This window comes from Eleginops maclovinus, chromosome 20, assembly GCF_036324505.1.
Source record: "Eleginops maclovinus isolate JMC-PN-2008 ecotype Puerto Natales chromosome 20, JC_Emac_rtc_rv5, whole genome shotgun sequence".
Taxonomy (NCBI): domain Eukaryota; kingdom Metazoa; phylum Chordata; class Actinopteri; order Perciformes; family Eleginopidae; genus Eleginops; species Eleginops maclovinus.
The window spans coordinates 12662364-12679188 of record NC_086368.1 but is presented as its reverse complement, the minus strand read 5'-3'; the positions used below and the strand labels follow the sequence as shown (position 1 = coordinate 12679188).

The 16825-nt window shown below is 37.1% G+C and overlaps 2 protein-coding genes across 12 annotated transcripts in view; one reads left to right on the top strand and one right to left on the bottom strand.

Annotated features, from left to right (window-relative positions):
* Window positions 1–6818: 6818 nt before the first annotated feature.
* On the bottom strand, window positions 6819–10828 carry LOC134882274 (inhibin beta B chain). Its single transcript, XM_063909899.1, has 2 exons — window positions 10224–10828; window positions 6819–9840 (listed from the first exon to the last, which is right to left on the bottom strand). The coding sequence occupies exons 1-2, from the start codon at window positions 10573–10575 to the stop codon at window positions 9059–9061; spliced, it is 1134 nt and encodes a 377-aa protein (XP_063765969.1). The 5' UTR covers window positions 10576–10828; the 3' UTR covers window positions 6819–9058.
* Window positions 10829–12726: 1898 nt separating this feature from the next.
* The window catches only part of LOC134883397 (R3H domain-containing protein 2), a 48243-nt gene continuing 44144 nt past the window's right edge, over window positions 12727–16825 (top strand). For 10 of the 11 annotated variants that reach the window (XM_063911735.1, XM_063911746.1, XM_063911742.1 and 7 more), the window contains exons 1-2: window positions 12727–12982; window positions 13349–13395. The gene's annotated coding sequence lies outside the window, so the exon portion shown is untranslated. The other variant, XM_063911736.1, reaches the window with a different exon arrangement.

Here is a 16825-nt window from a genome sequence, read left to right as displayed (position 1 = left end):
TGTTTTTCTTAAAAAAGAACCATGCTGCTCAGTTTTCCCCTCAAAGTTAACATGCACTACAGCTTAGCAAGATACATTTTAAATTCCTCGCCTTTTTTCTGTGTGAGTAATGCATTTACTGCGACATGTTTAAGTTATATAAAGTCATTACTGCATGCATATGTTTATAAAATACTTGTATGGACATGGCTGTGTCTATATATAGTGCGTTCTTATCTAATAATTGGGATAATCTATCTATAATTGTTTTTGTTTACTTTAATGGTAACTTCATAGCAGCTTCTCCGACAGTGTGTGTGGCTGGCTACGTGTGGGGATGCTGCAGATTGCTGCGCCTTGCCAGTAAAATCCAACACAAAACCAGGACTGGAGTTCAGTCTGCAGCTCAGGACCACAGGCAGAAGTTAGAGAAACATTCTTCTCTAGTGAAAGTAGAGATACCATGCTCAGTTACAAGGAGCAGTCATGGATCCAGAATGTACATTAAGGTACACAAGTGGAGTTGAAATGTACTTCAAATATTAAAAGTAAAAGTACTCAGAATAATTAATATTATATAATTGGATCATATCACCGACTCATAAATGTGAAAATAACCCTTGTCTTCTGGAACTACTTTTTTTTCTGGAACTCTTGATTGTGGAACTTCTTTGTTGTTGTTGTTTATATTTTTGCACTACAACCTATTCATCTTATGCAGCCTTTGAGTCCATCATCAAGCATGTTCACAAAAACTATGGCTATTATACATGTGTTGGGTTTTTATGTTTACACATTGATGTGCAAACCAAGCAATAGCATTGCTCTCTCTAGTTTTCATGATACAATTTACATTGACAAACCAAGTTGATGTCCCTTTTTTTATTTTTGGGGCCAGGAGGGCTAACAATAATTATAGTAGCAATATGTATTACACTAATATATTCACTAATGGACCTCATCTCCATATCAAATCTTGAAGTCTTATGTGCAGGTAATAATGTTTGTTGTTATAACTTCATAATGATAATCATTTCCCTGATCCACTCTATGCAGCTTACGTTGTGGTGCATTGGATTCAAGCCATGTGGACAGGTTGGAAAAAACCCATATATAAATGTATTTATTTTGGTACATGAACACATTTAGGCAAATCTCCAGGAATATACAGTATGTATGGGGTATTGTGTTGTAAGATACAAGTTTGGGTTGTATTCTCAGAGAAGTTGCAAGCATTTTTTTTGGACAGTTACTATTGTCACACACATCAATGCATTTCTACTTTCTACGCATTACTATGTATATGTATTGTGAATTTATGTTAGAATGGGATTCGCTGTATCTTTTCACTTCTGGTTAAAAAAAAAAACAGCCCAAACCTGCCAGAATTGGTGTTCAATACACTTGTAGAGATAGTTTTTACTCCACAAAATATGACTATGAGATACATTTCTCTGTCTGTGTATAATTAACTATGACAGAACAATTCGAGGAAGGATAATGAAGCATTTATTTGTTATAAAACCTTTTGAACTTTGTTTCAGTAATCATTTAATTTGGTTAAGAATGAAATGACACTGAAAATGACTTCAGTAATACATACAGACTTATTTTGACCAGAGGATTTACATGTAAAGCTGGTTTATGAGAACCGTTTAAAAGATACATTAATCAACTACTTTGTCCACTTGGGAGCAGCAACACAAATGTAATATACAGTATTATACCGTAGTTACAAAGACTTGCCTATTTTGACAGAAACAATAGTATTAAAGTAAACTTGCGTTATTTGGGCCTGCCAAGTGTGAGATCCATTCATTCTCATTTTAGCTCTTTTTTTGATCCCAAACAAGTTCTGAAAAAATGACCTTACTATTTGCTGCTAAAATACATGCATTTTGAGGGGAAAAAAACAAGTGCTATTACACAGTTGACTTTATATGATATCATAGCATTAATGAACATAGTGGTTTCCCAGCATAATAGACAGTCATTCATTTCATGTTATGTTATGTGTTACCATATTTTTTGTCTCAAAATATGTTTTATTCAGTTATGTATATTTGTCCACCAAAATGCATTCAGCTGCTGTCAGTGAAGATATCATTTCATTGCCTAAATGCTCAGCATGAACAGTGGAAACGGTCAAAATATATATTCAACATGCAGTACACACAATTAATAACACATTTCTGTCTGCCACCATAAATTATATTGGGTGTAAAAGTTAAAAGTGTCTTTATATAAGTGTGTCATTTAAAAATGTGGGTTTTTTTTTCTTTTTATTCAAGTCTCCGCCACCAGAGGACAGCGTAATACAAGCCTGAGAACATGGCAAACCAAAACAACGTACCGTAATACAATGCTGTCCATTATCTAATTGTAACCATTAAAGAGCCCTGAACACACAGGGGATGGTATTATCACTTAGGTACACAGTGTGAAGCACACATAATTTAGTCTATATATTCATTTGTTCACATACAGAAACATACTGTATGCCATTTCTCACTTTTTTTTATAAAACCAAAAGCTGTAGGCTTGAAGGTTGGGACCTCCCATCACACAATATTATACCAAGATACTGCACCTTCTGTTTTATTCCTAGCTTTCCAGTCCTACAAAATAGCTTACTTGAATCAGTGAAGGAGGTTACTAAACCACTGTGGTATCTTTGACACCTGACCAGCTCCAAACAATTGAAAAGCCCCCTGCTGCTCTCTAAGTAATGGCAGTTTCTTCAGAATACTGTGCATTTCAAAGCAAAGACGTTTTGTCAAAAGGGCAATTTGCAGCGGAAAAGTGTGTTGGCTCTGTCAGAAATGGATTTTCCTCTGTTGATTAAGTAAACATCTCTCCCTCTTTTATTGAATGGCACTTTTGGAGTCTGATCCATGCAGCACAAACATAATCCAATCAAGTTTTAGCAACAAAGCAGAGGCTTGGAAGTCAAATGCTACTCCCTCATGACTAGCAAAACAAAATCAACATGTTTGAATAGAATAACAGTGGTCACCATAACTTTAGTCTTACTTTACTCACTACAGGGAAGAAGCTGATTTCACTTACATGACACAGTCATAGTCATATTTCCTTATATTCCATTTTTATAAAAAGTACCGATTATTTTGAAATTGCATTTACTGTGCAGTCTCTGACCTGAGTTATTGGCACGGTCACAATAAAGCAGCAGTTTATATAATTTGTTAATTTAATATTATGATTTTGTAAATCTGTACGATCAATCCCCAAGCCTATTACTTTAACAACATCACCAAGTGGCAAAAACTGATGCTTTGTAAACTTAAATTATTTACGGGCAGTCTACCTAATACTTTGTTTCATTTAAAGAAAAATACAAATAATCTTTAAAGCACATAGCAATAGTTTAAATGTGTAGTTTTCTTTGGAGCAGCTTTTGAAAAGCATCAGTTTTGACAACTGTGTCAGTTGTACTTTTTTTTTTTTTATCATTGTGGGTTTAGTTTTCATTGGGGATGCCGGATAATGTTCTGTAACATGGCACTTCTGGTGTAACAGGTAAGTAGGTCCTCTGTAATGGGATCATCCTGCGGATTAAAAGTTATTTGAAGTGCCACCCACGCTGGGAATTTCCAAACAAATATAAACAAATAGTGACTCCTAAATAAATAGTGAGGCTTACTTAATGCATGTTGACATGATATAAGGTTTGGTATGATATTTTCTAAAAACTATTTTTATACGTTATATTCATGGGACATAAGGATATACAACTTTTACATTTCTCTCTAGAGTTATCGCATCTATGCTTAGCGTGTTTGTGTACAGAGCATTTAACCAGGTCAACAGGTAAACATCTTAAATCACTAAATTAAATAATTGATCTTCCTTCTGCTTAGGGATTCAATTTGACAGTCAACAGCAAGTCTGGCGTGACTTTCGGAATCAAAACAAGGCTTTCTCTACAATACTTTTTAGATTGTTAATAGCTGAATATCCTCAAGCATGATCACTTTAAGGCAAATAATCAATACTGCATGTTCAGTATGGAGAAACGGAGAGTGTGAGAGCAGTTTCTCACCAGGCTGTCCTTTAATGACACCGAGGGTGAAAACCTGACTGACACTTTAAACCTCCCGAGGGGATTTGTGTGGACTGTGAGTGGAATGAAGGATTAGGGTTTTAGCAGCACATGTAAACGGTGGGTTTGGTGGTCAGTGTGTCAGTATATCAGTGAGTCAGTAGGCATTTATTTTTCCCAGATTAGGTCAGCAATCTGCTTTCCATCAGTGGGGCCAATGCAAGTACTTCCTGGTGTGAAAGAGTATGTTTCCAAAACACTCTTTGGACATTGATGAAAATGTGTTCCAAATGGATTAAAAAGTGAACATTTGTGACTATGTTTTTTTAAATATTTATTTATGTCTTTTTTATGTCTTGTAATTGCACTGTTGAGGAACCTGCAATCTAAATGTTTCATACATTACATAATTACACCATCGTGTTTATGTTATGACAATAAACCTTTGAATCTTGAATCTATTCTAAGACAATGATATTTAACATTCATATTTAGATCATATTTCACAGGGATAGGTTATTGTTGAATTATCCATCCTCTACATTATAGATATGAATATTTTGTGAAAATAATAGCCTTTTCAAGCACATTTAGACAAGCTTCATTCATCTTCATTGTAAAAAAAAAAAGGTCTTAGGGTTTTGCAACACGCAGATAGTCTTGGTTTTGTTTGCCCAAGTTTAACTTTCAAAATACCTCCTGCTCAACCATCTTGTGCTCCTCTAATGCAATGGAATGTATAGAATGGAACGAAATGCTTTTGTGTCACTCAAAGCATTAGCTTATTAGTTTGAAAAGTTAGCATTAATGTCATTCTCTGAATAATCTACAGGCAACACTGCTGAGAGTGTTTGTTCCTCACAATCAGAAAAGGGAAGATGTTAATTCACATTAGAGTTCACCATCGCCCCAGATGGGGGTGCTAAATACCTTGACTGCTGTAGCTAAACCTGGAAGCCTGGTTAAGTTTTCAACCAGTAAAGAATGAATGAAGAGAGCTTTTCCTGCATCATACTGAAGCATCCACATAGGAATGCTTGAATGATCCTTAGGCTAATTATGTCTTTAAAAAAAAGTATGTTTCTTTTACTTATTTTTGGTAAGAGGATTTTGTATTGAGTGTGCAAGTTGTAGGACCATACCTTTGTGAATTTGAATGAATGTCTCTCACTTTAAGATATTCACAGTGATGTGGAGCTAACAATGCTGAATAGAGAATTGTGAACTTATAACAACTATATAATGTTAGGTATGTTACTGTTGTGCGTTTCCTCTCAATTAAAACAATTTTATCACAACACACGTACATTTCAGGTTTCCCTTTAAACTCATGAAGTGCATCCTTTAAGCAACTGAGAGAAGACAACAATGTTTTTTTAGTTAGGGAGATACAGTCCAGAGAGATCTGCAAGTATAATATGGATGGGGTTCACCTGTAATGTAGTATTCCCCCCTCCTCAGATAATTAAAAATAATCATGTATTGCTAACATGATAGTTGTGTTTAAGCCTACATATAAAGTCTTTGTTGTCAGATGTATGATGTTGAAGTATCGCTCCAACTGAATTTCCACAGTCTTGACTCTGAATGATACCATTTTACACAGTTTAATACATTTTTGTAATGTTTGCATAAAAAACCCTTGTTTAGGTGCCTTTAAGGTGACAAATAGGTGATTGATATGTCATGATTGAGTCTATCTAACAGTTATGCACAATGACAGTCCCCATAGGTATTGTTATTCATTACTATAAGAGGAAAAACCACAATGGACCCAATATTTGAACTTGCTATTGGTGAGTTATTATTGATGCTTAAATTTTGATCAAATTTGGTTACTCTTATAATAATAAATAACGCATTTGACCAATAGTGAAATAATTCAACCACGTGTGGTTTGGACATGTGGTATGTATTATGCAATATGTATCAGTATAACCTATTTCGTCTGATTATAGTCCAATTTTGACGGTGCAACCACAGCATTGCTGTTGGCTGTAGCAGGGGCGTTGACACATTTTGGCAGTAAAGGCCATGATGTTTAGACTGTTTTCATAAAGTTCAAGTCAAGGATTTTAGCAATTGATCTTTTAAGCATTAACTTTGAGATGGTTATAAAAATTGGAAAAGCAGTTAAGGTAAAATAAGAATCTTTACAATCATGGTTCACCATATAATGATTGTGTGCTCATAGAAAAAAGCAGGACACATACTGTGCAAGTTTATGAACACTACAGTTCATAAGCTTGCCAAAATCAGAAATATCTTCATTGTTTCTTTGATAAATTGATTGTTTATTTCTATATTAATGTTTGAGCTTTAGATTGGACAACCATATACAAATGCATGCTGTGAAAATGACAGCATGCCAAGAGACTGGGACAACTGTTTACACACCAAACACAGACAGTCCATAAAGCCACTTCCACTATTTGTATGAGCAAACATGCCTTTGACACACGGACAGTGCCAATGTGATGACTCTGCATGCAACTCGTTTCTCATGTAGGTTAAATTGGAAGTCTGCTTTAAGAAGAATAACACTGACTTGGCATTTTACTGTGGTTAAATGTATACTCAGACTTCTTTAAAAAAAATGCTTTGAAAAAAGCATAATAAAAACATAGCAAAACTGCGAAACTGAAACTGGTTTATTTTCTCTGCTAGTGAGTTTAATTTGTATCCATTTTCATAACAACCATTTTTCTTTGTGTTCTAGGTTTGTTGTAAATCTAGCAAAAGAGAATATATGATAAAGAAATTTGAAATAAACAGGTCAATTTAAAATATTCATTTATTTATTAAAAATATACTTTTGCTATAATCATATCATGTCAGCACATTGTGACAAACATTGTGCATTGTAGTGATATTACAACTCATACATTATGCATACAATATAGCATTATATAAAAATAAAGACAATAATTACAAATTCCAATTGAAACACAATTCTAATCCTGACTGTAACTGGTTTCCACCAGTTAGAGTATACAGAAACTGTATAAGTGCTCTGCAAACACATGCAATACAACACATTTAAACTCAACTAGAGCTTGAGAAAATAAGATGATTGACATTTGCTTTCTGTCAGCCTACAGTATCAGTAGTTTCCCAGTTCAGCTATAAGAAGTAGAACCAAAAAGCAAAATTTGCTCTAAAAATACAGTAGGGGGATAAAGTGCTTTTTAAGTTATGTTATGATGGCGCCTCAATATTACATTGAGTCATGGGACAGGGGATGGCTTGCAAGATAAAATAATGCACAATAAACTCAAAATTGTATTACACAGGTTTGAAAAAATAATACAAGACTAGCTTTTAGAGGCCACAGACAGCTGAAACAGGTTTGTGGGCTATTTGGACATAAATGTTATGAAACATCTTGTTAAACAGAAGCCCAAAATAAAAATCATATTTGCTTAATGGCAGTAGAATCCAGAAAATCCAGAAAAACATCTTTGGCTTTTACAAAACTCGGTGTAAACATAGGCAAGAAGTAAGGCCTGTGACTCAGGAATTCATTATGAATGTATTGTTATACCTTTGTAGTCTGTTTACCATACATTATTGTACTATATAATTCTTCCTACGATTAAATGACATTAATAAAATGTTAATCGGGTTAAAAAGAAGATGTTTAAAAAAGAAAATGAATACCAGATTGCTCCTAATTTGACATCATCCAAGAAAACTTTAGACTTTGAGATATTAATGGCAGCATGCAACCCTAAATGCTCAGTGACCTGCCTCACAGACCTTCACATTAACTGACACTGAGGCAATAGCTAAATGTTTGCTCATGCTGCTGAGAAATGACCTTGGGTTTATATGCTGTCAGAGATAAAGTTACCCAACTGATTAGCCGACTTGTGTAAATAATACAGTGGAGATGCTGATTAAACAAATTTCAACCTACGGACATCATCGGCTGTGCTCAGACAGAATAGGGTCTAATTGAACATGGTCAAAGCGTGACAAGTTCAAACACTCACCATAACTTCACAATGAAATGTACATTTCCGTTGTGTAATAAAAGAAAAAATCCAATATAAAATACAAATATGTTTGACATTAAAAGACAGCATTAGTCAGCAATAATACTCACTAATACTGGATCCTCTTTGGTATTAAAACTTGTGCCGTGACCCAAGTACTTTAAATCAGGATATTTTAAAAGCCTTCCTTTAAACTTTTGTATTTTTTTAGGTTAAGAAAGGGTGCTGATTAGTCACAGATATAAAAGTTATGTAAAGTACTGTATTACAGTAGGTGTGGAGAGTGGTCTGTGTTATTAATGTAAGAAAATGCTTTGGTCAGTTCTACACCCCATTTCCTGAGATTCACAAAAAAAATGTTGGGACTGATTTCCAGCAGCAATTGGAAAATACAAAATAAATAACCTAAATATGACGAAAATAAAAAAGAAGATGCATCTCTAAAATGCAATACAGTGAAGGCATTATAATAATATATTGGCGTTTAATACGACCTCCATAAACAGTGTCTTTAATATAAATGGGAATAATAGCCGGATTTACTTGACAGCTCTATGTATGGTTTACAGTAATATCACACACATTATTGTATGTATTGTATGTCTTTTAAGGTTTCTTAGTTTATGAACTGTGTTAAATAATGCCTCTGATACATGGATTTAAACAATGTGTCTGCATTGAGACCCTCTATAATTTCACTTAGGTTCTAGGCACTTAACATTTTCTGTCAAACCATTAAACAAATATAATGAGACACAAACTGTCTGATGTATGTGCACAATGCTCAATTATGTGTTTGTTTTTTTGTATTATTTATTATATAACTTTGTTTCATTTGGGACACAGAAAATGTGTTACTTCTGATTTAAGAATACAAATGAAAACAGTAGCATATTTAGAGTTGGTTGTCCCAAATGAGATTTACTTCTCCTCTGTTCATGTATATTATCATTCTGTTTGTCTATTTCTCCCATATTAAAAATGTATTTGTTAACTATACCATGTCTTTAAAAATCCTTTATGTACATCCACAGGAATCCACTATCATGTCAGGGACGTCCGTTTTGACAATGCTGTGCTGGGAGTTGAAGTACACCATTGAGAGCGGCCGTCGCTCAGTAGGAACACAACATGAAGATGCAGCCGTGTTAATGCCGTTGACTTTCAGCTGGCTGGAGACAGTCGCATGGAATGAGGACGCTATGCCAGGGGATCCAGCCAGATGCTGGGGGCACTGACCCATGCAGTAGTTCATATCGTAGCCTTCAGGTGCAATGATCCAGTCATTCCAATGGATATCTTTAAACTTGATGTGGAATTCTCTCTTGCAGCACACGCTTACATCATCACCACAACGTAATGAGCGCTTCCTGAGAGAGTGTTTGGAGTGGTCCTCACGGAGACGCACCTGGGCCACTAGGAAGGGCTGGTTGAGGTTGTCAAAGGAGCCATCCAGGGAGCAAAGGCTGTTCCCATCCTTATCGCAGTTTACTTCCAAACGCAGCTTGTGCCGTCCCCCGTCCAGAAAGGCCTGCAAGGTGCGGGTGATGGGTAAGGTGTGCCAGTTACTCTCCTGGACCTCCAGCCTCTTTTCCATCACCAGTGTACGGTTAGTGCCTGGCACCCCACCTTCTGCAGGGAGAAAAACACGAGCAGACAGGCGGGAGTCTTTATGGCGGTCCTCAGAGGAGCGGACATAGATCCACAGAGAAGACCGGAGAACCTGGATACTTTGGCCTCGCTCCTGTAGAAACTTGAAGGTAAGGCTGAGGCTGGCTGCATCACCACTCTCTGTCTCATCTATGGATCAATGAAATTTTGAGGACAAAGACTGTGAATGTTCTGGAGATGTTAGGGACACCTGTTGCACAAGCAATTGGGAAATTATAAAATGTAAATGTTTTGTAAAAATTGCTCATAAAATAAAGCTGCAGGTTTGCGTCAAAATATAGGTCTCCCATTTCATGCATTTATCTTATTACTTTGTTATGGTTGACTCTGCAGACATATTCTAATTCAATCTCAAAGGTGATGAAAGATATACTCTAAAGAAACTGTTACAGTATTTGGAGGAGTACAACAACCCTAAGTAGGTAAAGTGTCAATTGTATGCACTGATATGCGTGAAGATCCCACACCACACAGAAAAGTTTTTAAGTGTAAAATGAGAATAACAAACTTACTTAGATCTGGAAAGCTGACAATTTCATAGCCTTTATCTTTGGTAGGTATACTGTTTTCTAGTTCCAAAGTACCATGCTGTCTGACGCGCCCCGAGTGCAGTTTGCGCAGCGCGGTGAGGAGCGCTGCCCGGGGAACAGTCTGAGTGATGTTTGGTCTTTCTTTCAGGTTCAGCTTGTCTAAAAGTTGCTGCTTGACGATTTCTATCATCAGACTTTCTTCTGCGCTTCTTTCTACCGCCGGCACGCCACAGGAGGCACAGCCAGGTGATCCACTGACCCAGAGACCTTGCACCAGGAAAAAAGCGAATAAGAAAGAAGGCGTCATCTTCGAATCTAAAGTAAACAAATGCATGCCTTTGCGCAGCGTAAAAAAAAAAATCCTTTTCCTGAGTTTTTCTGAGTCACAAGTTCCACAAATGTTTCAGAAGCTCTGTTTAAAAGCTGCAGAACACAGTGAAGACAAGAGTCGAAGGAATGATGTTTTGCCCACCCTATGGTGAAGATATCTGGGGTAATCCACCAAAACTAGTGACACGTTGGAGGGACGCACCAATGAGCGCATTGTGTCACCGAGGAAATTACTGGCAAAGCATGAGTGTGCCCTGCTCTCGCGCAACACCTACACAGAGAAGGGATGGCAAACGGAATCAGTACGACGTCTGCCATTGGCACACCTGGTACATTACCCACTCACATCTCTGCATTAACAATTTCGGCTGTTTAGAAGTGACTTGATTCATGTTGATAACCTGGATTGTTTATTAGCTGCGTTTATCATGACAGAGTCGCCTGATAGCCCTCTACGGGGCAACTGTAGGCACGCCGATCAAAGTTTAAATTCAGTGCCCTTTAACCCAGTTACAGAATACACGAGCCATACAGCCACCAAATAATTGTAGTTCAAAACATGCCAAAGTGCTGGAGGGTGTGAGGCGGGGGACTGCAGCGCTGTATTTGAAACACGTTCTTTCATGTTGGCATATTATTACTGTAAAATGCTTTGTTTGTGTGTGTGTGTGTGTGTGTGTGTGTGTGTGTGTGTGTGTGTGTGTGTGTGTGTGTGTGTGTGTGTGTGTGTGTGTGTGCGTGTGTCTGCTTGCGTGCGTGCATGCGTGTGTGTGTGAGACTGAGAGATGAGCGGTTAGGAATAATGATTGTCTCTGTCATGCAGTTGTTTGTACAAGTCGTGTCTTTTTGAGACCTCACAGCATTTTATGCATGGGCCTAAAATAATATCCATGTTTCCACATCACGTTTTGTGTGAATCTGTTTGAATTACATGGCTGCTCTTCATATGACATAGATCTACAGAACACATATTAACATTCAATAATCCATTTTATATATTAACATACATGAATCCATAACATGTTACATCTGTACAGTTAGTTTTCAATGAGTTAGATGATGGTCAACGAGTGTCAATAAAGCTTCTGTACTGAAATAGTGACACATTGATAATTAAGTCTTGGGGAGCGAGCCCAACAGCCACGCACACAGAGGTAACATTAATGACTTCTAAAATGCTTAAAAGCTACAAAAATGAACTTTTAAAACATATAAACATTCCACATGAACATTCCTAAAACAATATGTATTGACAATTAACACATTTACTCAGAAATGTTCATACATGTTTGCCTTAGGGTTAAATATGAGGTTAATCGAGGGTCTTAAGATGGCATGGAAGAACTTGCCTGCCGACATGTGGGGAACTTTGGGAACTACAAAAAACTTCACTTATTTATTGGTGCCTTCGAATAAAGTGTAAAAATGTAAGGTAAAGACAAAGTTGTATTTCCCTCAACAGCCACCTTTTCATGAACTTGATATAAAAACAAGTTTAAGAGGTATAATTACTGAATTTTACACTTCAATTTAAATGTAAAGTTACGCATATGTATATATTATATATATGTTGTAATCCCATTCATTAAACAGGATTCATTACATTCTTTTGAAAAATATGTTTTCAAAAAATGTTTAAGGTTTCAAAATGATAATGCCTTTAAACTTTCATTGCTTTACAAAAGAAGTGGAGTGTTGTCAAAACAGAAGAAGAAGCACCTGAAATGTAAGAGTCAAATAGCTTTTGACCCAAGCAAATGAAAAATTAAAAAATACTTAATGATGACAGATAATAATAGCCTACATATTAAAAAATGGTGTTTTGAAACTGTAAAATGATGGTTTTGTCTTCTTGTGACGAGTGGATATGGTAAGATCAGACATAACTGTATTAATCTAAAGCCACAATTGCCAACAAATTAGAACAATGTAGAAATCATTAAAAAAAATTACAATCGAGTATTACAAATACAAAAGTGTATGAGAAGTAACGCCTACACCAGATGCATTAACAACATAGAAAGTTGTTCGGTTGTTTATTTATATTTAGTGTGTAGAAACGGTAGATACTACATATACAACTTTACTGTATCCTGAACGTCTCCCTGCGAGTGTGAAGTACGCCGCTGACGTAAACTGTCGGTGAGGGAAAAAAGTGACGCTGACACACATACATACAAGCCTGAGCCGAGAAGGAGGAATAGCGTTTTGTTTCTTTTTTCTTTAATTTGTGTCCTTTTATTCTTTGGCGTTTTGTTGTTACTTCGCTGTATTCCTGCAACGACTATCAACTGCCTCGCTCCTCAGCTCGTAGGCTACTCTCTATCGTTAACGTTCACGCCGCTCTCCCCTCACGCGGCGCTATTTTGACAGTCGGGGTCGCAGCTAGCAGCTCCATTATATTAGCATTGGTAAGTCATTCGGAAGCTAGCTAACCATTCCAGCTAGCACCTCCTATTTTAAGACCTGACAGTGCGAGCACAGGTTTACAACAAGGTACGCCTTCCTGTAAACATATGCTACTTCGTTGGCTAACCAGTTGTAATATACAGGCAACGTTTTGTTAACATAGGGTTGCTAGCGTACACTGAAAAGAAAAGGCTAGCTAGTGGGCTAACATTAGCTAGGTCTGCTAGGTGCTGTAGGTGGCTAATTATACTCGCCGGAGGAAGCAAGCTAATGCCGTGAGCTAGCTATTGTTAGCGTGTGGGCAAGCTAATATTTTCAATCACTTGCACAGCCACGGCTCTGACCATACTGCCATCTGTTTTCTACAGACACTACTTGAAGGATTCTCCACTCGGTACACACGGACAGGAAAGTGGTGAGTTGAACCTTTTAATGTGACTTAACTTGTATTCGTGTATCAATGGTTTTTAGTCCGATATATAACGTGACGTTAAGCACCATCTTTAAAGTCCTCGATCTCCATGCCTGACACGAGATGGCCATGTTAACATTGTATCCTTCTAATCTTAGCTGGGAGACGTGACTGAAACTCCGTGAAGGACTGCGTAACTAGGAATAAAGTGATAAGCTAATTAGCTGGTCTAATAAGAATGAATTGTTTGGAAATTGTTTGTAGCTTCATGGCAATCACGCTGAAAGCCCACCTTAGCTGGTGACAACAAGGTGTTATTGCCATTACATCCTTGCGGGTATACTGCGTGTTTGTGTCCCCTGATGTTCAGAAACGAGAGCAAATAAGGTGCAGATGTAACAACAAATCAGCTGGAAGTAAGAAAGCCCCTAGCTTATATTGATAATTGGATTTTTGTGGTGTTTGAGGGTGAACTGAAGTGAGTTGATGTAGAAATAATTAAAAACGATTAGACGACACCTCGGGGCTGTATTTATTGCATAAATTTACCATTGCATGTTTACATTTTGTGTGATGCGTTCCTGTACTTCCGTTATCATCCTCAAAACTAAAGTAATATCTGAGGACCAAGGCCTGGCTCCGTGAGGCAATTTCTTTTTTTAACTTGGTGAGATAAAACACACACTTGAGAAGGATTCAATTAGGAATTAGGGTTTTGTTGAGAAAAATCACTTGACAAATGGCCATTTGTCTTTTGTGTCTTGGCTTTAGCTAAACATTTTGATACTCAAGCTGAAAATAGATGGGAAGACTGTTGTGTTGAACTAGGTGGGATCACAGCACAGACTTTCGGAGCTGTGATCCCAACATCTGCTCTGGGAAAACAGCATGTATCCGAAAAAATAAATATTCATTACAATAGGTCATTCATGTGATGCAGGGAAGGACTACAATATAGGTGCATTTGATGTTGCAACTCTATTTTACTTTGTGGAGTGATCCAAGTAGGTATTACAGGTTAAGAGCTTTACCTCCTGAGCTGTCAGTACTTCTATGATAAAGCATTGGTATACACGCTTTTTCTCTTCATTTTTACTTTGACAGCCTTTCTTTTCTAACTAATACAGAGTCACACTGCAGGTGAAAGGGTAGTATCATTGAGAAAAGGCTTATCCCCCCCACATACCAATCAATTGTAGAAACTGATGTTTTTGAGGATAAAAGGATAAAACTTGAAAAGAGATTTGATTTGCTTAGTAGTGTGCATATATTTTTTGTTTGTGTGCAGGATACATAACTATAAACAAATACTTATTTATTCATACATCAGTTGAACATGTGAGTTCATGTGCTGCATGTAACCTACTTGCTTTCACTGTATCCACTTCCTACAATCAAATATTTATACAAGCAAAGATAGATGGTGTAGAAGCATTTTAATGCTGTTTTCTACGGGATGGTGTAATTTGAAATAGGCAGCTATTATCCTATAAGCAATGATCTGTACTGTTAATTGTCAGCGAGGTATCCATATCTTCTTCTGTCTCTGAATTTCTGTTTGCAGCAGCATAAGCAGAAGAGAGGCTTTTTCTAGAGAGATTTGAAGAGCTATTTATAGATCTCTGCCAGAGCACCAAGCGTGGTGCTGTTGCTGCTGCTCCTATCTCTCTCTTCTCTTAACCACTCCTGCTTCTGTTTCTCTGTCCCTCCATCTTTATATGTTTCCATTTTTCCTGTTTTCTTTGTTTTCATACCTCCCATTCTCTTCATGACTTCCTATGTCAGTCACTGTTTTTCAATCCGCCATTTCCATATTTTTCTTTTCATTGCTTGCTTCGATGTAAATTATTGATCAGAGCAGAAGGAGGTGACTGGTTGCATGGCCGTAAGCCTATCCTCAGACTGTGTATAGCTGCCTGATTTACTTCGCTGTAATTGCATCTAAGGTGGAGGGTTTTCACATAATAGTGGAGATGAGGAAAAAACAGAACAGAAATCAAATTTTAAAATGTACCGTTGAATGGTAGAGGGTCTGTTTTTTTTTTTTAATAGATCAGCTGTGAAATAACCCCAAATGTTATTAGAAAGAAAATCTATTGTCTTCATACAGAAGTCCCTTAATTTGATTAGTGGCAAACTATGCCTTGTGTAACCCATTCGGTTGAAGCCCTGTTTGCTTTGTAAATAATAACCATTTGTATATTCATTAATTATAGCGTTACCTCAGTCATGTGTTGCCTGTAGAGACTGCAACATCTTGTGATTGTGTTAAAGAACGGTTTATCTCTTGTATCTTTGGCAACTGATCCCTGTTCTGCTCCTCCCCTTTTCCCTTCCTGCTTTATAAGCCCTTTGCTGTCCTACCTTGCTGTCCTGTGGAAGACGCTACCTTGCTGCCCAAATGCAGAAGAAGCTGCTGAGCCAGGTTTGAGGAATTAGCCGGCATTAGTGCCTACCGTCCTCTTTATCCTAGTCATGTGGTCAAACCTGCTGGGCTCGCAGAGTCATTGGTTGGTTTCTCGTCCTAACTTGGCTAGGTAAGATAGAAGGCCAGCTGTTAGCTAAACATTAGTCCATGTTCTAACTATGCTAAATGTAACTGTATATTAAAAAACAGAATTAGACTTACTTTATTAGCCTGGACAGGTATTTAAACGTCAACCACTTTATCCTAATGCTGAAGAAGAACATTGCCTTGGTAGTCAAACTTAAGATTTGCTACTTTATAATATAAGTGGCAGACATATTGGGGGCAAACACACAGCACTAAAGAACTCGTACACCTAGTCCTGATTTCTGCCTCAATTGTACTGGTTTTGACTAGAGCAGTGTGGTGTCCTTGGAAATCAAGAAGGAAATATTATCATGCTCCACAATTATCCAGTATCATTATCAGGTTCCAGCACAAAACACATGTGTTTTCAAACTTAACTGCTAGAGCTGTAGTAGCAGTAGCAGTAGCAGTATTTGCCTAAAGTGCCCATTTTAACTTTTATAAACTATGAAAAGGATTGTCAAGGAGTCGTACCACAGATGGGCTTTCACATATTATCGATTTAAAACAATGAATATATACAGTCAAAGGGAGGAAAGAATGAGATGATGCACTAAAGGAAAACTGAAAAATCCAGTAATCAAAGCCCAGGGTGTTCATTGGGCACCCAATAACGTCCTCTACTTGGGTTAATTTAAAACTCTAGTTTTGGAAGAACTGGACATTTTCAGGTCACCATAGTTATCTCTGAAAACAAGTTGCTAGGTTGAAGCTTTGACTTATTGGACCTCTGATTATGCACATGTCAACCTGTGTGTTGCATGAATTGAAATAATCTACATTTTTAAGTGAATACATTTGACAAAGGAGTTGATGTCTGGTAGCCTTGACTGTGAAAAAGCATTGAAATAAGACATGTTTATTGTGATGTGTGCACCT

Coding starts and splice junctions, on each gene's coding strand:
- LOC134882274 (XM_063909899.1), bottom strand. CDS start 10,575: ATGCATTTGTTTACTTTAGATTCGAAGATGACGCCTTCTTTCTTATTC. Junction 9,841..10,223: donor TGTCAGCTTTCCAGATCTAA/GTAAGTTTGTTA, acceptor ATTGATCCATAG/ATGAGACAGAGAGTGGTGAT.